Raw genomic sequence first — 23,445 nt, 5'->3', positions numbered from 1 at the left:
CAGGGATCAAACTTGTGTCTCCAGAGGCTCTTGTTTTGCAGGAGGGTTTTTTCTCTTAGGAAAATGTTTTCTGTCGCTCCACACCTGGAATGAACGTTCCTCAGGGATGGCACGTCTTCCAGAACATCCAGTTTCAAAATGCTGGACCTCCACACCAAAGAAGATTTTATTTCAATACAATCTATTCTCTTTTTTTGTTTTTGTTTGAAGTTCCACCCAGGGAAGATACCCTAGAGCAGGGCATGGCAACCCACTCAAGTATTCTTGCCTAGAGAATCCCATGAACAGAGGAGCCTGGTGGGCTACAGTCCATAGGGTCACAAAGAGTCAGGACACAACTGAAGTGACTTAGCATACACAAAGATCTACCCTATACCTAATGTTACCAGTTTTCCAGGAATTTGTTTCAAGTAGTGCAGGGAAATCAGTCAATGATCTTTTTCATTTGCAGGAATATACTCTCCTATTTGTATTGACCGAAATTCTGTCTGCTATCAATCTTCACAGAGAGTTATGTGTGCAGTTTGTTTCCTAGCAATCTGCTCTGACAAAGCAGTAATAAGAAGAAATTTATCAAATAAGTTTACCCTTAGCTAGATTCTGTACACAGGTCCTCTGGGTGTAAGCCAACACAAGTAGTTCATGTTAATTAAATCCAATTTCTGGCCACTTAACTGACAATCATCTAAATGTTTCTGTGAACCTGAGCATCACCCACTCTTCAGAGGATTTCATTTGATAGAAATTATCATTTTTTTTCTGCTTGAAGTATCCGCTAAAAGAAATCCACCTTCATTGAAATGTCCCAACTGATAACACTTTTTATAGGTAGAATCCTATTCAGAACTCTTTCTACCAGAGTGGGTCATCCACAATGATCTTTTTGAAAACATTGCTTTTAGACATGGACTTCAGAATAGTACAACAAACGACTACCATCTTACCACTTATTTCTCACAAAGTTATCTACCTTTTCCAGAGAGGTCTTCATCTGGGCCTAGTTTTCCATGAAGTTCTCCTTTAATGAGTTATTTATAAGCGCCCTTGTTCAGAAACCATGGTTTAATATATACAACACACTGCATTTCTGTTTTCATGTTTTCCAGTAAAAAACAGAGAGAACTCATTTGAATCAGTCAGGACTTCCTAAAGCTGAGCTGTAAAGAATACCAATTGCTCTACACAGGCCTTTCTTGCCTTCCCAGATGTTTGAAATTTCTCTCAGGAGACCATTTCCTTAAAGACTCACATTATTCTTCAGTTCTGGAAGATTCTCAGCTGTTATTGCTTCTCTGTCATTTCCTCCCTTCTCTTCTTCTGAACCTTGTACTAGGTATATTTTACAGCCTTATGGTCCATTCCCTATCTTTCTTTTTTTTTATTTATATTTATCTGTTTTTCTCACTGCTTTGTTCAGTGAAGTCCTCAGAATCATCTCTTTTCAATTCCTTACTTCCTCTGGGTCCAGCCTAATTTACCATGTCTATTGAGTTCAGTGGGAAGATCCCCTGGAGGAGGGCATGGCAACCCACTCCGGTATTCTTGCCTGGAGAATCCCATGGACAGAGGAGCCTAGCGGGCTCCAGTGCATGAGGTCGCAAAAAGTTGGATGTGACTGAGTGATTAACACTTCAACTTTTTCACATAAGTGAGTATGTGTATGTCTCTCTCCAGGTGTGTTTTGGCAGGACCCTGATTTCAAATATCTGGCTATGTGCCCCGAGCTGGTGAGGAGAATTCTATTGTTTAGTCACTAAGTCGTGTCCGACTCTGCATTTTAATTACTGCTATTCCAACAGGAGTTGAAAGTTCACTGACTAAGCCTCACATACTACTGCTCAACCCGCCATTTCTGGTCCACAGAGATGTTCATCTTGTTTTAAAGCACAGTAACGACTTTTTAATTTTTTTCACTCCATGTATTACCTACCACTGGAAAAATGGAAGGAGCAGAAGATGCTGCCTCAAAGCAAAAGCTAACATTATATTAATCAGAAAGGTACCAGGACGTGTTGATTTTGTAAATGTCTGATCAAGGTTTCCTCAGCACTCATTCAAATCTAAATTTACCACAACAGGGTCCAATGAACCAAACAAGTACCTTCTCCTAAACAAATATGTGGCACACATAAAACTTCTATTAAGCTGAATAACAAGCCTGATTTTGAAAGAATACTTTTTTCCCCTGAAGTTCTGAGGTAGGACAAGCTATGATGGCAAAGGTTAAAAAAGCCAGAAATAGCTCAAAAGGAGGTATGTTCACCAGAAACCACGTAAAATATGAAGTTTTTAGAGTCTAAATTCTCTTTTACAGGTATTTATACATTTTCAAGATTACGAAGAAAAACTGATGTTCAAAGAGTTGAATTAGAGATAACTTTTACTATACATTTCCTAATAAACGTGGTCATGGTTACCGAGTGGTTTTAGGGGTTGGGAAATAGTTTATAAGGGCTAAAGGGCTTAAGCCATTTTCTTATATTTAAAAACATCTATGTCAGTACCCTTTAAAGTATATCATAATGCTACATTTCTTTGGACACAGTATTTGTAAAGCACGTAGGCGATATATCATTCCCATAAAAGATCAATGAGATACCACTGTTCCGAGGTGACTCATTTTAAACCTTAACAACAACTATACAATCTATTCATTTTAACAGTTGGTGGTCGATTTGTATTATTACTGATATATATTTTGCTTTTCTTGAAGTTATACATGCATATTTCACCCCTATTGACTCTCTAATTGTTAGAAGGTATTTGTGGAGTCATTTCAACATAGATGAATATATGTCAGGAATCAGACCCTGACTCCACAGAGAATCTATTTAGGCTCTTGATTATCTTGTAAATTATATTTCTCTGGTATCTCCCTAAAGAACACTAATTCAAATTCACTTCACATGGTTTCTGTTACCACAATTTCTTCCTGCAGCCAGTCGTGCTAAAAAAAAAAAAAGTCTGCCAGTCTGCCATCCATTATTAATTTATTCTCCACAGAGCTTAAAAAAAATCCTCCATTCTACAACTTTGTGGCTTTATCTGATTAATTTTATCTCATCATGTGTATAAATGTGGTGGTCCAGATACAAATTTGCATTAGATATTTTTTTCCTAACTAGCTAATGGATATAAGAGACAGCAAAGAGAGAAATCAAATTGGCTTTACCTCCACATGCTGAAAACATGAAAGCATCCGGCCCCTCTAGCAATCATAACTAGCTCTCTGCTAGTTGCAATAAAGAACATTACAACGATCTTTGTGTAATTTCTATTAATTTACTGCTGTCAGTCAAGTGTTTTCAATGCAGGTCATGTACTCTTTAAATAGAACCTCCTTACTGTAATTAAATAGCTGTATGAAGATCACTTTTTAGTGATCATGGTCTTAACAGTCTTATACATCCAACTGTATATCAAAGCATGAGCACACATAAGATCTATTTCATAAAGCGAGAACAACTACAAAGGTTTGCCTCTAAAAAGATTAGGTCCAGAGAAATCTAGCTTTACCCTCGTACAGTATTAAAAGCTGCTAAATCATATCCGCCAATGTGGATTTGGGCACATGTAGTAAATCACACAGAACTATTACGGCAACTATAAATCTGGCAAATTAGCAGTTTCTAAAAAAAAAAAAAAAGGCAAAGAGACATTTCACAAGCGTGAGGTATTTTAAAAACTGGAAATTGCACAGATTTTTTCAATTATAGTTGAAATATTTAAAGCTATACTGTAAAGTTTTATCAAACACAAAGTCAAAAATACCCCTAAACCAGAGGAAAAGAGACATTAATATGCCTTGGCACTATCAGCGTTAATTAAGGAGCCGCTCACAGGGTGGGAAGTAAAAATATGCATATTTTAGGTTTGCCTTAAGCAAAACAGTAAAAATGGCAGGAACCCCCAGGCTCTTGTTTCTAATCCTTCTCTCTTAGCATTGTCCCCTTGTAATGCATTCAGAGCTCTTCATTTCCAACCCCTTTCCCACTGAATAAACCTCAGTGGGATTTTATAATCATGTACCATTTCTTCCAGTGATATCTGCATTGAAAAGCAATACTGAATCAAGCAAAGAAACGTGAGATAATTTTTCTTTGGGCACATTGACTTTTTGGTCCCTTTTGCAACCTATGGCTGAGGCCGGAATTAGAAGAGGGCTTGAGAGAATGGTTTGGGAGTCAGAAAGACCTTGATTCAAAGCCAGGCTATGCCAACTGCTGAGGCTAGAAAACTGCCCTAAGCTCTTACCATGTCAGGAGGTTCAGTGGGCCGGTGCAGTCTACAGTCTCTATGTACAGCTCTGTTAGAACCAGGCCTGGCCCATTCTAAGTGTTCATAATTATTATGACTTCTTTCTCTCTATAATGTCTGCTCTGTGGATTTGGAAACTCAGGTGTGTTGAAAGCTACTTACCAAAAAGTGAAGTCGCTCAGTCATGTCCGATTCTTTGTGACCCCATGGACTGTAGTCTGCCTGGCTCCTCCATCCATGGGATTCTCCAGGCAAGAATACTGGAGTGGGTTGCCATTTCCTTCTCCAGGGGATCTTTCTGACCCAGGGATCGAACCCGGGTCTCCCACATTGCAGGCAGACTCTACCGTCTGAGCTGCCAGGGAAATCCCTACTTACCAAAAGAAAGCACTTAAACTGTCTGAAAGAACAGCAATCTAGTAAAACCTACTGAGCTTGGCACTATATATACCACACACACACACACACACACATGCTTCCTTGGTGGCTCATCAGTAAAGAACCCGCCTGCCAATGCAGGAGATGAAGGTTTGATAGCTGGGTCAGGAAGATCCCTTGGAGAAGGCAATGGCAACGCATTCCAGTATTCTTGCCTGGGAAATCCCACGGATGGAGGAGCCAGGCAGGCTACAGTCCATGGGGTTGCAAAGAGTCGGACACAACTGAACAACTAAACAACGACACTCTCTCTCTTTATATATATAGGGTAGCTCAAGAACACTTCAAGTTGATTCATCATATTTTCTTTAATTCTAGTCCCCCCCCCCATCATCACTATTGTAGCTACCCCAGAATCTGGGAATTACTCTGTATTTTCCATCATCTTTGCTGTAGTAAAGTGTATCACAGCTGATCATCTGGGCGAAATGAAATCACTAAGCTAAGATCACTGGGATGAGATTTGCTTAGATGTGACCAAATTTGCTGGGCATGTGACAACATGATAAAATTTTATCCATGGATTACTGTAATAAACTGTTCAGACCAAATTTACAGGGTTAATGTATTTAGATATACTCTATTCTCAGGAGTTATCCTTGACATAGCAATCTATATCTTGCTCAAGCTCCATGAGACACAACCTGACACTATTAACTGACTCTAGTTTGCTTTTATCTTCAATGACTGAGATTTTTTTTCAAATTTGATCAAATTTCTGATCAAGGACTAACACAGTATTGTCTAAGAATAAGTGTATTAGTTGGAGGTTCAAAACAAGAATTCATTTTTAAAAATTCCATTATGCCTAGAAATAAGGCTGACAGACAAAACCCAAGACAAGTATGACAGTGACTAGTTTTAACCATCCAAAAAGCATGCCAAGATTGGAAAGGTTTTAGAAGTGAGGAAGTCTGGTCTCCAGGAATAGTACCATTGGGAAAAGTATGTTTCAATTGTCAAACATATACAGTAAAATATCAAACTTTCATTGTCTGTGGTCAGCAAAAAGCTGTAACGGGCTCAAAGAGAATCATAATTTTAAGCTTTGTGTGTCCTGGCTTGAGTCCCTCATGAGTAGTTAGACTTGGCCTTAAATTCTCCCAGTAAATTTATCTTGTTGGCCTCTTTTTCACTTCCTGGCATGCACTGCTATACACTCTTGCTGTATTTGATCCTATGGTCTCCTCTATTACAATGACAGAAACTACAGAATCATTTCTGTAAAGTCCCAGTACACATACACAAAAGTTCATGGCAGAATTATTCACAATAGCCTTTCAGTGGAAATAACTCAAATGTCCATCAACTACCAAATGAATGTTTTAGAATGTAGTATTTCCATATGATAGAATATCACTCAATAATAGAAAAGAATGAAGTGCTAATACATGCTGTAAACAAAGCTAGTGGAGATGACGGAATTCCAGCTGAGCTATTTAAAATCCTAAAAGATGATGCTGTTAAAGTGCTGCACTCAGTATGTAAACAGATTTGTCAACACTTGGCAGTGGACAAAGGATTGGAAAAGGTCAGTTTTCATTCCAACTGCAAAGAAGGCAATGCCAAAGAATGTTCAAACTACCATACAATTGTGCTCATTTCACATGCTAACAAGGTTATGCTAAAAACTCTTCAAGCTAGGTTTCAGCAGGAACTGAGAAGTTCTAGATGTACAAGCTGGGTTTAGAAAAGGCAGAGGAAACAGAGATCAAATTGGCAACATTTGTTGGATCATGGAGAAAGAAAGGGAATTCCAAAAAAACATCTATTTCTTCTTAACATTGACTACCCTAAAGCCTTTGACTGTGTGGATCACAACAAACTGTGGAAAATTCTAAAAGAGATGGGACTACCAGAACACCTTACCTGTCTCCCGAGAAACCTGGATATGGATCAGGAAGCAACAGTTAGAATCAGACATGAACAACTAACTGGTTGCAAATTGGGAAAGGAGTATGCAAATTGGCTGCATATTGTCACCCTACTTATTTAACTTCTATGCAGAATGCATCATGAGAAATGCCAGGCTGGATAAAGCTCAAGCTGGAATCAAGATTGCTTGGAGAAATATTAACAACCTCAGATATGCAGATGACACCACTGTAATGGCATAAAGTGAAGAGGAACTAAAGAGCCTCTTCATGAAGGTGAAAGAGGAGAGTGAAGAAGCTGGCTTGAAACTCAACATTCAAAAAACAAAGATCATGGCATCTGCTCCCATCACTTCATGGCAAATAGAAGGTGATAAAATGGAAATAGGGACAGATTTTATTTTCCTGGGCTCTAGAATCACTGCAGACAGTGACTGCAGTCATGAAATTAAAAGACAGTTGCTCCTCACAAGGAAAGCTATGACAAACCTAGACAGTGTATTATAAAGCAGAGACATTACTTTGCCAACAAAAGGTCTACATAGTCAAAGCTATGGTTTTTCCAGTAGTCATGTATGGATGTGAGAGTTAGACCATAAAGAAGGCTGAGCGTCGAAGAAAGACTCTTGAGAGTCCTCTGGACTGCAAGAAGATCAAATAAGTCAATCCTAAATGCAATGAACCCTGAATATTCATTGGAAGGGCTGATGCTGATGCTGACACTTCAATACTTTGGCCATCTGATGTGAAAAGCCAACTCACTGGAAAAGATCCTGATGCTGGGAAAGATTGAGGACAAGAGAAGAGGGAGGCAGAGGATGAGATGGCTGGATAGCATCACTGACTCAATGGACAAGAATTTGAACAAATTCTGGGAGAAAATGGAGGACAGATGAGCCTGGTATGGTTCAGTCCATGGGGTAGAAAAGAGTCGGACACAACTTAGCAATTGAACAAATACACGCTCTAACATAAGAGTCCCTTGAAAATATTATGCTACATGAAAGAAGTCAGTTACAAATGACCCCCTATTATATGATTCCATTTACATGAAATGTCCAGAATAAACAAACCCATGCAGAAAAAGTAGATTAGTGATTGCCTAGGGCTGGAGTGTGGTTGTCTTGGAAGAAATGGAGAGTGACTGAAAATTGGTATGGGGTTTCTTTTTGGGGTGAGGAAATTGTTGTAAAGTTGGTTATGTGATGATGGTTACACAATTATGTGAATATATTAATAATTAGGGACTTACACACTTTAAATGGGTTAATTTTATGGTATGTGAATTGTATCTTGGTAAACCTCTTATAAAAAAATTAGTTCTAAATTCAAAATTCTACTTCTCATAGAACAAAAGATATTTCCCCAATGAAGTCAATAATTTTCTAATGTTCTCTCCTACTATGAGAAATCAAGTTTAAGCCATGTACATAAGAGAAATAGGGCATGTACATGCCTACAGAATTATCTGTGCAGACACATCTAAGGATTTTCAGACAATGAATTTAAGAGAGAGCCCCAAAATAATCCTAGGAAATGTTCAAGTCTGGGTTAACCTAAACAACTTCAATGTTTTCAGTTGAATGGGAAATGACACAAAGGACCACCCACAGAATGGGAGAAAATATTGCAAACAAAGTGAATGACAAGGGATTAACCTCCAAAATATACAAACAGCTCGTGTAGCTCTATGTCAACAAACAAACAAACAACCTAATCAAAAAATGGGCAGAAGATCTAAATAGACATTTCTCCAAAGAAGACATACAGATGGCCAAAAGGCACATGAAAAGATGCTCAACATCGCTAATTATCAGAGAAATGCAAATCTAAACTACAGCGAGGTTATCACCTCACACTGCTCAGAATGGCCATCATCAAAAGGTCTACAAACAATAAATGTTGGAGAGGATGTGGAGAAAAGGGAATCGTCCTACACTGTTGGTGGGAATGTAAATTGGTACAGCCACTATGGAAACCAGTATGGAGATTCCTTAAAAAACTAGAGTTACCATATGATCCAGCAATCCCACTCCTGGTCATATATCCGGAGGAAACTCTAATTCAAAAAGATACATGTGCCCCAATGTTCACTGAAGCACTATTTACAATAGCCGAGACACGGAAATAACCTAAATGTCCACCAACAAATGAATGGACAAAGAAGATGTGGTACATATATACACTGGAATACTACTCAGCCATTCAGAATGAAATAATGCCATTTGCAGCAACATGGATGATCATCCCTAGGGATGATCATACTAAGTGAAGTAAGTCAGAGAAAGACAAATACCATATTATATCGCTTACATGTGAAATCTAAAAAAAGATGATACAAATGAACTTAAAAAACAGAAACAATGTCAATGTATGGCAAAAACTATTACAATATTGTAAAGTAATTAGCCCCCAACTAAAATAAATAAATTTATTTAAAAAAAAAAACAGAAACAGAGTTACAGATACAGAAACCAAACTTATACTTACCAGGAAGGGAAGGGGAGGAGAAGGATAATTGGGACTGACACACACACACACAACTTTATATAAAACAGGTAACGAGCAGATTTTTACCATCTGAGCCACCAGGGAAGCCATCACGAGTGCTACTCAGCAATAAAAAGAAGTGACTACTTACTATATATAAAATAGATAACTAATAAGGACCTACTGTATAGCACAGGGAACTCTACTCATACTCTGGAATGACCTATATGGTAAAATAATCTAAAAAAGAGTACATGTATGTATATGTGCAACTGATTCATTTTGCTGTACAGCAGAAACTAACACAATACTGTAAATCAACTATACTCCAATAAAAGTTAAAAAGAAGAAAATAAATAGGTTTATTAAAGATTTGGGGCAAAGAACAATAACATGTGACATGAGAAAAACAAAGAAGACAGCTGAAAACCGGCCAAAAAATCTGGCAGGGCACAAGAAAAGTCCAAAGGGCATTTATCCATTCCTTTAATGAACACGCATTTCTACACCCAGCACTACAGAGAGAAAGATAAGTGAGACACAGTCCCTTGCCTTTCAACAGCTTGGCTTCTAGTGTGTGGGATACTGTTTAGTTTCCTGTAGACAAACCTTATACTACTGGGTAAAAGGGCTGTGAATTATGCTCATTGGTTAAGCTAAGAATAGAGGTTATTTCTATCCTCGAAATAGTTGCTTGGAGTTACTCAGAAATTATAGAAAAAGGATCATATGGATTTACCTATAAACTGAAGTTAGGAGACAGAGTGGTATCAAAAGGTAACCCAGGACTTGAAGATACAGAACTTTAATTATTAACATAGCAGGGAAAAAACGGGGAGGGTTTGATAATCTGCAGAAGTCATCCAAGTATGTAATTAATACAAAGCAGGAAATAATTTCTAACTTTGCTACTGGTGGAGAACTGGGCATAGCCAGTTACAAACCAGTACATCAGGAGGTCCTTGGTCTTCTTTCCACATAAGCTCTCTTCTTAGGAGGACCCTGTCCTCTCTCTAGGCTTCCACCTCCTCTAAGCCCATGACCTCACCTCCCCCACCCATTACTCCTCACCTCAATCTAGACTTCTAGACTCCAGACCTGTCTTCTCCACAGTCTCCTGGATGTCTCCATCAGCCATGGGCTCTGTGAGCTTAACCTTGCTACGTACCAAGCCATGCAAGGTTGACAGATTCATCGTTTATCTTTCTTCTAACATTTCAGTGCCAGAAAAGGAATCAGCTACCTCAAGTAGCATTATACAGGACTGTATTCTTTGCAAACCCGTGCACTCTAGCCTGCCAGGCTCCTCTGTCCATGGGATTTCCCAGGCAAGAATGCTGGAGTGGGTTGCCGTTTCCTTCAACACGTTCAAAATTTATACCTCAATATGTCGAGATGAATGTTACACCTGCATTCCTGCTAATATCTTCCCACGTGTTAGTAATACACTTTTGTACCACAACCCAGGAGAGGCCTCAAGTAACAACTTAGAAAGCAAAATCCAACAGCAATCATTGTAGAAGACAAAGTTCCTGTCTTTGGTGTACATGTTTCAAGAGTCAATCAGCTAACAGCAATTAAGAAATCCATATAGCAAATTAATTTTGTCAAGTTCTTGGTGGAATTTCTTTTTGCTGGTTTGATTGCAAAGCCAGGTCACTCCCATTGGGATGTTCTGTAAAAGCCCTCATATAATTATCTAATCTTATGGGAGGTAATTCAATACCTATCTTTGAATTTTCCAGACTAAATCATGTTCATCTCTGTGGTTGTAGGACTTCCCTACTGGAGAAAATTGGGAGCTACTTTTATGATAAAAATCCAGGCTCCATTTGCAGAGACATGAGTACACACCTGTAGTTCTTACCAAAGTGAGCTCGACAGAACACTACAATTGGGCTGATGTCAAGAATGTGTAACCAACACTGGGTTTAAACAAAGATAATCATGTTTCTTTACTTCTTTCATCCAACAATGACACAGAGACAAACCACTGTTTCCTCTTAGCCCCCTGCCTGAAGGGAACCTAAAACCAAATTTGAAGCTCAATTATATCAACTAAGCTAATCCCTACTATGTTCATTGATTTACTATTTCTACTATAGGAATCTTACTGCTATGTTTTTTTTTTAAAAAAATCCTTTTTGGAAAGTGAATACACAAAAGCAATATAGGAAATTTCCACTTGAATCTTCTGGGGCAAACAACAGTATGTTCAGTACATAGTTCTTTTTCTCTATCCATTGACCTTGGCTGCTTAGTAGCTTTTCTTGTATGTTCTATGGTTTGTGTTTACTTGTCATGTCCCAGTTCCCTAGTGAAAAAATTCATACTGCCCCATCCCTCCCTCTCTCATCTTCCCTGGCCTCATTCATTCAGTAACCTTCCCACTTCTTCAGCCCTTCTTCACTTGTGTAAGGGATCCTTAGTTAAGAACCTGGCCATCTTTCAACGAACTATTGCACTGTCCTTCCGCCAGTCTCCATGGCTTTAGCTCCCTGCTTACAATCATTCTTCTCCATCATCTCCTTCTCAAAAAGCCCTCACTGCTCAACTGCTTATAGGATAAATACAAACTCCTTTGTCTGACATATACAGCCCTTTCAACAGTAATCTCCAGCTACCATTCCACTATTCTCTTGTTCTTTTCCTCCTGTGTTCTGAACACACATAACTCATGGTCTCAACAGACTGGAAGGCTCATCCTTACTTCCTCTCTCAGCCTGGAAAACTCCGATTCAGCCTTTATCTTCACCTCCCTTTGTGAAGGTCTCTCTAGTTCCTCAGACAGAACTGAGCCCTCCATGCCCCCAGAGAACTTACAATACTGGGTTATACTTAGTTGTTTACATTTTAATGTCTTTTTTATTACAAGCTCCATGAGAGTAAGAATCAAGGCTTATCCCTTTTTGTAAGTCTTAGCACTTTGAAAAACACATTAAATATTCACTAACTATCTGGCGAGTTGCGTGGAATGATATCCTCAGGCTTGGAATGTAGCTAAAGAAAGTTCAGACTATAGTCAGTTCTACTGTAGCACGATGGTCTGGTAATAAAAGCTACAAGAAGGATGAGGGTCTTCATGGAGGATCTAAAAGGGAAACTGGCTTGTAAGAACTTCAGCTTTTATCCAGCCTGTTCTAGGAAGACAATAGCTATACCGGTAAATCATGAATACTGTTATCACTGGAGGGGTTACTTAGGTTTTTCTCTGAGATGAAGCAATCCTTGTTGTTGTTCAGTCACTTAAGTTGTGTCTGACTCTTTTGTGACTCCATGGACTGTAGCCCGCCAGGCTCCACTGTCCATGGGACTTTCTGGGCAAGAATATTAGAGTGGGTTGCCATTTCCTTCTCCAGGGGATCTTCCCAACCCAAGGATCGAACCAGTGCCTCCTGCATTGTCAGGCGGGTTCTTTACTGCTGAGCTACCAGGGAAGCCCGAAGCAATCCTTATGCCTATCTAATTTCCTGTGCCAAGGTCTAAGCTCAAAAGTTTTACTTTTGTTATCATTTCCAAGATATCTAAGACACAAGACCCTAAAATGGAGTGATACCTCCAATCTTTAAAAAACATATATTTCCCACTTAAACAGAATGAGTATTTGCACCTAAAACTTCATGCTGTTGTCCATCAACAGACAAATGGATAAAGAAGATGTGGTACATAGACAAACAATGGAATATTACTCAGCCATAAAAAAGAACAAAATAATGCCATTTGCAACAACATGGATGGACCTAGAGATTATCATACTAAATGAAGTCAGACAAAGACTAATATATCACTTATACGTGGAATTTAAGAAACAGTACAAATGAACTTATTTACAGAACAGAAACAGACTCACAGATACAGAAACCAAACCTATAGTTACTAAAAGGGAAGAGGGGGAGGGACAAAGTACAGTTTGGGATTAATAGATACTACCACATATAAAATAAACAACAAGGATTTACTGTATAGCATAGGGAACTATATACAGTATCTTGTGATAACCTATAATGGCAAATAGTTGAAAAAAAGTACACACATACACACATACTCGAATTACTTTGCTGTACACCTGAAACACAATATTGTAAATCATCTATCAGTTCAGTTCAGCTCAGTTGTGTCCGATTCTTTGCGACCCCATGAACCGCGGCACGCCAGGCCTCCCTGTTCATCATCTATTCTTCAATTTTAAAAAAAGACTAGAATCTAAGTTAAGTTGTCTGTTTACACAGGATAATAATATGCACATTAAAACCATCTTTACTGTGAAAAAGAAAATTTTCTTCAAAAAAACCTCAGGCTGCTCCCCAAAAAGGTTGAGGGTCACATTAACACATTTAGTGTAACAAGACAGTTAAAAAGAGGGAGAGCTCAGATAAAGGAGGAAATAAATTGTCATTCGATGTCATTCATCCACATCCATGAATGGGATAGGATGAACTGGTCCCCCTGAGCTTTGATTAACTCAGGATAAACTGAAGGAAACTTGGGTTACTGGGTTGCTTAGTTGGAAACTGAGCCTCTGAATCACATTGACCCCACCCCATGCAACTGTCCTCCCAGCCTGAGGCAAGCTTATTAAATGCAGTAGGTATGTCCTTCAGCTTCTCTTGCCATGAAAGATATTGGTGGTCTGATGCATGTGCGAAAACTAGCTCCCTTTATCTTAAAAGGTTCTGGAGCCCTTTGTTTTGGGGGCTCATACTGCCAAGTAGCATGAGGCCCCAGTTTCATTAAATGTCTCATATACTGCACTTTCCTGCCCAATCCAACTTATAAAACTGTAAAGATCAGCTATGAGAATCAGAATCTACCAATGATGTCTACTAGATAGTGACTGTGCACTGTTACCTTTCTCACCCCTGTTCCTTACCCAGACTGTGTCACCTACAAGAACATTTTCAGAGGTGCTCCTGATTGGGTTTCCCTGGTGGCTCAGAGGGTAAAGAATCTGCCTGCAGTACAGGAGACCCTGGTTCAATTCCTGGGTTGAGAAGATCCCCTGGTGAAGGAAATGGCGACCCACTCCAGTATTCTTGCCTGGAGAATCCCTCAGAGAGAGGAGCCTAGTGGGCTACTGTCCAAAGGGTCATAAAGAGTCCAACATGACTGACCGACTAACACTTTCACTTCTCTTGTTCAAAACCAGGCCTCCTCCTGTGTCTTTGTTCCTCTTTCCCTCCTGTCTTCTATGGGAAAAGCTCTCTTCCCCTTTTCTTCTGGCATATTCCTCCAGCATGTGTAAAGTTATTAGGGATCTTTAAGTAGAACAAAAAGACCAAATGAACACTGCATGGCACCGTGTGAAATAATCTCAACCACTGATTACAAATATTTGCATATGTAGAGAGTTGGGAGAATGACAGCCAGAGGACAAGGCTGGAAAAAGATTCACTTCTCTCTACATGTCTTTGGATTTCCCATAATGTGCATGAATTACTTACTAAAATAATAAAAGGAATTATATAAACATTTTAGTGTTTACATCTTCTAAAGTTCTACTAAGCCCAGTGTTCTTCTGCCATGTGCTCCCTGGGTAGATAAATTTACCCTCAGTCTCAACTACCAGTTGTGAGCGGGTGACTCACAGATCTGTTCTTTCTGGCCCACACCCCTCCTGCAAGCTTCACAGTTGCACTTCTCCCTGTCACACATTTGTCCGTGGGTATGTCACCAGAAGGGCTTCCCAGGTGGCTTAGTGGAAAAGGATCCGCCTGCCAATGCAGGAGACGAAGGTTCGATCCCTGGATCAGGAAGATCCCCTGGAGAAGGGAATGGCAACCCACTCCAGTATTCTTGCCTGGAGAATTCCATGGACAGAGGAGCCTGGTGGGCTACAGTCCATGGGGTCACAAAGAGTCGGACATGACTTAGCAACTCAACAAACAACAACAACATCACCAGAACCTCAAAGTCGATGTCTCCTGCACCCCATTCACCATCTTCCAGGGACTCGACCTTGAGGAAGGCCCTCAATAAATCCTGATGAATCAAAGGGTAAACTCTCAATTCATCAGTAGACAGCTTCTCCTGAGACGTCAGTCCCAGCTGCCCACAAACCTTGCTGTGCTTCGGCCAGAATTGGGGCTCATTCCTTCCCTCCCCAGATCCACCTAACCAGCCAGCCACACAGCCCCACCCCTCCTCCAAAATATCCCTCACCCCTTTTCTATTACCTTCCTGTAGGCCCTTATCATCTCTTTCCTGGGCTTCCATGCTCCCTGCCAACATGACCCCTTCTTCCAGGATTGTGCTTTTCAAAGTCCTCACCCCCTCCTGCCCCCATCCACACACAGCTGCCGAGTCATGCATATAAGTCTAACAGGATCAATCCTGGCTCACCCTGGGGTGGGGGGGGGGCGTACAGGAGGCCCTTACTCCTCAGCACCTCATCACATCTTTGTCCGTCCCCACCTGGCCTTGCTGACCTGTCTGGCTTCGTCTCGTCCCATTCCCTGCCCTGTTACAGAAGACACACCACAGTTTACAGTTTCCAAACGTCCCGTGCTGTTCCCCCCGACATCTCTGTGGTGGAATGCCCACTCCTGACCCCCTTTAGCTTCATCTTGGCCATCTCCTCACCATCATGTGAGTCTCGCACAAAGACCTAAGGAAGGAACATGGAATAAAGATATCCTGAGACTGTGAAGATAGAAAACCACCAGACTCTAACCCAGTCATCATGTCATTTGTAAGGGAAAGCAACAGGATTATGGTAGCCAGCTAGTTTAATTCAGTGGTGTAAGTAACCAATCTTGACTTTCTCTGAATATGACGTTAACAATCTTACATAGCCATTGGAGGAATGAAAAGGATCAAGGCAATACTCATATTTAGGCTGCATAATGACTGGCTGCCCAACAACAAGATATATGAAAGGTACTGAGTAGGTATTAGAAGTCCAGATTCCCCTGGCGTCATATAATATCTATTAACCATTTTAATTAACTGTAGACTTCGCAGTGAATCTGGTTAGAATTTACCCTCCTTTTAGACTTGGGAACAATCTAATCAATTTGATGTGCAGGCAGCAGAATGACAATGAGGTTTTGTCTTTCATAACGGTTACCTTTTTCATTGCCAGGGTCGTACCTAGAATCTCACAGCAAGTCTGAGTTCATTTAGACAGTGCAGAGAAAAATACCTCGGAATTTGACACTACAGATTTAAGTCAGGAGATTGCAGGCTTTCATCTATGCATGAAAAAAAAGCAAACTTTGAGTTTGCAGTGCCAAAGACACACAGTGGAGCAAATTCTCCACATCCAACTGGGCTCAACCAAAGAGGTGAATCAGAATTATCTGTTGAATGAGGGAGAGACATTATGCAGAAGTGAAACATTACAGACTGTAGAAGTCACTAGTCACCCAAATTTGAGAGATACTATTGAGAAAATTCTGAGTCAGATTTAGCTTCTGCTCAGAGCTTTCACCGTATCTTTGTGGCATAAGCCACGAATCAGAGAATGCTGGGGAGGAAGGTGGAGACAGGCAGGGCTTAGGATTTGGAAAATGAACTTTGAGCATTCTAAATTTATGACAAAGCAATGCTTGGTGCTCATCAAAGATGTTTAAAAAGGGGAAGTATTCTGAAAGGCAAGTAGAAGAAAAGCTTCCAAAAGGCTTTTCTCTATGAAATTAGGTATTAAGAAGAGTTTTCACCAAAACTACATGCAAGAGTGTAACAGTGAAAATAAATTCAGCTTCATTTCCATTCATTTATTCATTAATTTATTCAACAAATATTTATTGAATGCTATGTGCAACAATTGGGAGAAATGGAATTCTAAAGACAGAGATAAGACACCCCCAGGACACTTCCTAATTAGCCATTTTCTGTTTTCCAAGGTGATGGTGGGGAGGTGTCATGAATAAGAATAACAGAATTCAGTAACACATCTAGTCAGGAATGGAGATCTTCAAGCGTCCTTCCTTTGCTGTCCTTTGGAGATAAGCCCTTGCTACAGAATAAAGGAACACAAAGTACCCGTAGACATATATCCAAAGGACACAAGACACTCCCAGTTTTCAATATTCTTTCCCATTTGCTCTAAATGTGTGCTTGTATTTGTTCAGTTATGTAGCCAGTTTGACTACGGAAATACGGCCAGCTTGGTGGGCAACTAATGACCTCCTGGGTTCTCTCAGAGGAAGGACAGGAAATGGTGAATTATAGGCTCCTTAAGCAACACTAAAGTCGGATCACGAAGACAAAGCCATGGCTCTGAAGCTCTTTGAGAAGAAGTGCAAGAAGACATGGAGAAGGCAATGGCCCCCCACTCCAGTACTCTTGCCTGGAAAATCCCATGGACGGAGGAGCCTGGTGGGCTGTAGTCCATGGGGTTGCTAAGAGTTGGACACGACTGAGCGACTTCACTTTCACTTTTCACTTTCATGCATTGGAGAAGGAAATGGCAACCCACTCCGGTGTTCTTGCCTGGAGAATCCCAGGGACCGGGGAGCCTGGTGGGCTGCCGTCTATGGGGTCGCATAGAGTCGGACATGACTGAAGAGACTTAGCAGAAGCAGCAAGAAGACAGGAGAGGCTAGAGCAAAGAAAACCAGAGGCTACTTTCAGGAGGGGAGCTCAGCAGAGCAGTGGTCCCCAACCTTTTTGGTACCAGGGGCTGAGTTTGTGGAAGATAGTTTTTGCGCAGACCAGGGGTGTGTGGGGGTGGTTTTGGGATGATTCAAGTGCTTTTGCTGCCACTGATCTGACAGGATGTACTGGTCCGCAGCCCAGAGGTTGGGGACCCTTGCTGTAGACACATTTCTTTGGGATTGGTATGGAGTGAAGACATGACAAAGCAGAGAAAGAAGGAAGTTCATCCTGACCTTTAGTTGAGGGTCAAGATAACTTACAGAAAGACCAGCACCAACACCAGATTCATTTTGGATTTCTGAGCAGCCCTGGAATATTTCTTTTTTCTTTCCGAGAACAAACCATTTCATTTTAAGGGAATGGCCTTGGATACCTTGTGTGATGCTTTTGAATTGTGGGGCCAGAGAAGACTTTTGAGAATCCCCTGGACAGCAAGGAGATCAAACCAGTCAATCCCAAAGGAAATCGGTCCTGAATATTCATCGGAAGGACTGATGCTGAAGCTCCAATACTTTGGCCACCTGATGCGAAGAGCTGACTCTCTGGAAAAGACCCTGATGCTAGGAAGGACTGAGGGCAGGAGGAGAAGGGGGCGGCGGAAGATGAGATGCTTAGAAAGCATCACCAACTCAATGGACATGAATTTAAGCAAACTCTGGGAGATAGTGATGGACAGGGAGGCCTGGCATGCTGCAGTCCCTGGGGTTGCAAAGAGTTGGACATGACTTAGCGACTGAACAACAACAACAAATTAGATGTCTTTCAGGGTAAAGTGGTTATCACTGTACCACAGGTAGATGGACAGGTTTATTCATGTGTAGTCCTAAAAATATTCCCTCCAGTATAGGTACCTTCCATGGAATGTGCTACAATTCTACGTAAATGATACTTATATAAAATGACTCTTTTTTATGTTAGGGTGCAAGGCAGAGTTGACTATTCTGAGTCAGAAAATCTGGATCTGGAGTTGGTTCTGCCACTAGCTGTCTGAAATTTAGGTCAAGCCATTTGAACCCCTTTGAACCTGCATTTTCTTATCAATCTTCTACATAGCACTTTTAGGAAGATGAAATGACCCAAAGTGCATTACAGTGCTCTGAAAATGATGAAATGCTAATACAAATGATAGTCTCAGTACTCTTCACCAACACTCTTTTGCCTGGTTGTAATGGTATAGAGGGAAGGTGCAGCAGCAATAAAACAGAACTCTTGACCAATGAAATAGAACGACATAGAGCACAATGGACATTCACATAGTAGAAAAATACTCTTAGCCCTGGGTAACATCAAATTCTATTTATAATACCAACACCAGCTTTTCTTCCTATTTGACTTTGATTCCTAAAATAATTCAAGACTGAACATAAATGAATACTAATGATACTCAATACAGTAGAGGGAAAGGTTTTATCTACCATGATATTCACTGTCAGTCTTACATATAAAGCCCCAAATAATGTTACCATTAAAACCAACAGAATGCTCAGTATTACCTCCTGAATGGTACCTGTGTGATCTTTTCTCTGTATTCTTACCTCAGGCTTTTACCAAAAATTTCTGGAGAACCCACTAAACAGTCACACTGTGCTAAGCACGATAGGGGACATTAAGATGATTAAGACAGTCCTTATTCCAAAAGCATTCACTGTCCCCATTAGAGACAGGTGGGGTGGGGTGGGGGGTGCGGTGGCGGGTAGCTGATAAAAAAGCTAACTGAAACGGAGTTCAAGGGAAAAGATCCAATGCATTATGAGGATCTAGACAAACGACAGATTACTTCCAGATGCAGGGACCGATTAGTACAGTGATAACCACTTTACCCCCAAAGACATCTGATTTGTTGTTGTTCAGTCGCTAAGTCATGTCCGACTCTTTGCGACCCCATGGACTAGACAAACGACAGATTACTTCCCAATGCAGCCCCATCTGCTAGGGGCTCAGTGGGGAAAATCATTCTGAGCAACTGCACGGAGGATGGAAGCTAGGCTGAGAAGCAAGCTTGAGCTGAACTCTGAAAGTGGATGAGAGCAGGATGCATTCAGAAACAGTAGTTACAGTAGCACAGCCAGAATCTAGGTACAACACCAGGTCAAGAGAAAATTGTGGAAGGATGAAAATGTCCAGCTGAGAAGCTAGGTTTTTTTAAAAAGATGCAGAAATCCAGTTAAGGAAGAATGCCGTGATGGCTCTTGGTACTGGGAAGATGCACGACTACCATCAGTATGGAGGATATACTGGGGGGTGAGAGAGAGAGTAGAGGCAAGCTGGCCAGATAAGGAGCTCTGGCCACAGGTCAGAGGTACTGAGAGCTACACAGAGGCCTGGGGCAGCAGCAAGCAATGGATGAATGGCAGTTTGCCTTTTCATCTTGAGGTGACACAGTCCCCAAGGGCACTTGGTTCTCAGACATACTGTGTTGCCAAGATGAAGAGGTCTTCATGCCTTGGGCTAAACCAAACACATGAAAGTACTCAAGTCCCACAAATTTGAGCCACTGTTCCTTTAGAGACCTGCCTGGTGGCATCTGTCTAAAGGCACACTGAGTTAGAAGTGATCATCTGCAAAAGCCTTGCTTAAGCAAGGGCCCTGTGATGTCACACACATAACACAAAAGCAAAGTCCAATGATTCGCATCATCCTGATGCCACACAACATGCCAAACCTTTACATCTTTGTCCTCTGTGGAGTCATGAAAATTTTTTTTTTAACTTTTATAATTTCTTGTCTTTTCCCATGAACATCTTTTTCAAGTGATGACTGACAACTAGAATTATCTCACTAATCTGCTAGGATGGTGAACATAAATGATTTCTGTATTTGATGATGGAAAATAAGATGAACTAATTTATCCCCAAATATGACCAGTGAGCCTACTTTCTTAAATGCTTTAAGATAGGTAATATGGCCAAACACATGTACAAATTGTATCATCAGAAAATTAAATGACCTACTTTGTTCTTAAACTCTATTCTCAAATATGAGATCAAAGCCTCTAAAATACATGCAGCAAATGAAATACCACCACGAGCATTCATTTCTTTAATACCTAATGTATGAATTCTTACTTATGCTATTGCATTCATTTTCTTCTTTCAGATGACAAAAAAGAGACTCTGTAAATGGAGCTAAACAGATTATTGGAGAAAACAGTTAGACATAGAATGACTCTAAGTGAAGATTCCTGGCACTTTTCTATGTGTGCAAGTGTATGCGCTCTGCATCCCAATGACAAAGCTAGAAAGAAAACTCACCTGTTTTCTTCCTCAAGATCTGCTAGGATTCTCTCTAGCTCCCCTCTTTCCTCACTCTCTAAGGAAATCAAGATCTGGGCAGGACTACGAGGCTGGCTCAGGGGGGAGTCCTGGTTCAAACTTTGGCAGTAATGCTGGATTAACAAATGTTCATCATCTCTGGAAAATAAAATCAAAGGTTTTGGTTTTTTCCCCCCTTATTTTGCTTTGGGGGGCAGGGACTCGGGCATCTACTTTAAAATTGAAACAGTTATTTGCTCTTAACAATTAATTAGACCCTTTCTCCTGCTTTTAAAGACATTTTGATACTCTTGAGGTTGTGGTTCTACCCTCCTGTTGGTGACAGTTCCAAGTGTTTCTTGCTCAGATTTTCCATCGAATCTGGGTGGTCAATTTACATGAGTAAATCAATGGCTTGAATTTCTTAACCCCACTGAAGCAGGATGGTAACAATAATGAAACTATACATTAAATGACTATTTCATTCAATTATTGTTTAGCTAGAAAAACAGATATCAGCAGGAAAAAAAAAAGAGCCATTAACGTGACTAATTAAAAGAGGACTGAACAACTCATTCCTTAGAGCAGCTTTGAAAGACTAATCTTCAGGAACAAAGAGGCCAAAGGCTTGTATTTTGGGAGGCAGCTGCCATCTTTCTTTATATCCAGGGATTCTCTAATATACAGGAGAAATTATTTTCTAAATGCACTGCCTGTGGCTCCTGAAAAGGCTGTGTACCTCCGAGTTACAAAAAATTCATTCTGTTCTTAATGAGAGGCTAAAACCCTTTGTTTCTGGCTAGACATCAGTATGATGATACGTTAACATTTCCCTTTCCACACCTGTTTAATTTCCTTTTCTCATCTCTGACTCTGAGCTGAAAAATTTTCTGATACTTGGGGAAAACATCCTCCTAATTCAAATGATCTTGGTCCATCAGGTCAGATAACTTGTTGGTAAGTTAAAATTAAAATAATGACTGGGTGTTAAAAACAAACATTTAAGTTAAGTCAACCCATCTACCAAACCTCTTCCCCTGACCTGACCCTAAATTTCATGTTATTCCCAAGCAACACTGAGTCAGAATGGATACTATGCCCTCAGAATAAGCTACAGCTAAATTTTGCTTAAAAGTAAACCAAACGTGGTTTGACCAACTGATCTCTTAGCCCTCTACCCAAATTCTCAAGGTGTATTGTGAGGACTTCCCATGTTTAATTACAACAGATAGTTATAATTCAACTTCTCTCACTGTTCTCTTGGGCAGTCAATGAATGGCAATCATTCTTACATAGATACAACTGGAATCACTGTGAATATTCTACAGCTTCTAACATTCAAATCAGTGATCCAAAGAACGAAATTGTTCAGGTTGCTCACATTTAGTTGATTCTTTGTTTACATATCTTTCTGTCAAAGTAGTTTATATATTAATACTATTAATACTTTCCCCCACAGCTCAGAAAGAGAATGTACCACAGTTATATTTGCAGGCAAGGGCTTTTTTGTTTAGTGTAACTATAAATGGCTGAGTGTTAACTCTATTATCACCTTGATCATCTTTATGTACCAGAGAAGATGACTTATTCTCATGTCTTCAATAACCAGTTATGTATAAGTGCTCCTTGGGTACTATTTCCTTCAGTTGAATCCTTATACAGGCTGTTTCTCATTTGACTGTGACTGTGGGTTGCCACACCAAGTACTTGTGATAAATTTACCATTTTCCCTTTGCCTAGATTCTCTATGACAAAATGGTGAGACATCCATAACTTAGGAAACTAACACCATCATTGTACCTTGACTAGATTTCATCTGTGTAAGTTGTCTATTCAGTTATCAGTTTGTCCTCCGTACAAGCTTCTCAATCTGCTCCCTCCACCTCAGGCTCTTGGTTCACGGCAGGATTCCTCAATACTCCTTATGGTCAATATTAATGAAGCCTCTGTTTCCCTACCATCGCTGTGTTCTCTGCCACTCTGACTACCACTGTCTCGCCTTCTTTAAATTGGACAGGCCTGGCGTATCATCCCACTACAAAACCGTGACCTCAATTTTTACTTCCTCTTCTGAAACCCTTCACAAGACTGCCTCAGTTTGTTTAGCTCATAAAGACGCTCAATCGCAAAAAAAACTGCTAGCTAGGTTCTCTACAGGAAAATGCCCATCTAGCTATCCCATGGGAATACCAGTGCAGCTATTCCAAGATTATAGTTCTACTGCCCATGGATGGAGAAAATACTACTTAGCCATCACTTGAAAAATTAACATCCAGTCCCTTTAAAAATCCCGCAGGTTTGGGCAAAGAGTAAACATTTCATACAGTTTCGGTGTTTGAGACCCTGCAATTTGTGGTAGTACAGCACTGAATGAAGGGAAGGCAAAATGTCTGGGAACATTTGTGCCACAGTTTGGAGGAGCTCATTCTGTGTTGGGATGTCAAGAGTTAAAGAAAAAAAAAAGCCAATGAGTGTCTCCCAGAAAGATCCAATGAATATAAATGCTAATTCCTATCTTCTGTGCTACCCTATGTCTA

At 40.3% G+C, this 23,445-nt stretch overlaps 1 protein-coding gene and 1 long non-coding RNA gene across 18 annotated transcripts in view; both read right to left on the bottom strand.

Moving 5' to 3' along the window:
* DMD (dystrophin) overlaps positions 1 to 23,445 on the bottom strand; it is a 2,147,259-nt gene that overhangs the window by 42,583 nt on the left and 2,081,231 nt on the right. For all 17 annotated transcript variants that reach the window (XM_081564318.1, XM_081564319.1, XM_081564320.1 and 14 more), the window contains one exon: positions 20,909 to 21,067. In XM_081564318.1, the coding sequence (XP_081420444.1) occupies positions 20,909 to 21,067 (159 nt within the window). The remainder of the gene's footprint in view (positions 1 to 20,908; positions 21,068 to 23,445) is intronic.
* On the bottom strand, positions 1,368 to 5,602 carry LOC145535991 (uncharacterized). The gene is made up of 2 exons (XR_014075578.1): positions 5,358 to 5,602; positions 1,368 to 4,486 (listed from the first exon to the last, which is right to left on the bottom strand). It is a non-coding gene; the product is annotated as an uncharacterized LOC145535991 (long non-coding RNA).

The sequence above is a fragment of the Giraffa tippelskirchi genome, chromosome X (genome assembly GCF_054371585.1).
Source record: "Giraffa tippelskirchi isolate mGirTip1 chromosome X, T2T-mGirTip1v1.2.pri, whole genome shotgun sequence".
Taxonomy (NCBI): domain Eukaryota; kingdom Metazoa; phylum Chordata; class Mammalia; order Artiodactyla; family Giraffidae; genus Giraffa; species Giraffa tippelskirchi.
This window is presented reverse-complemented; position numbering and strand designations above follow the sequence as displayed.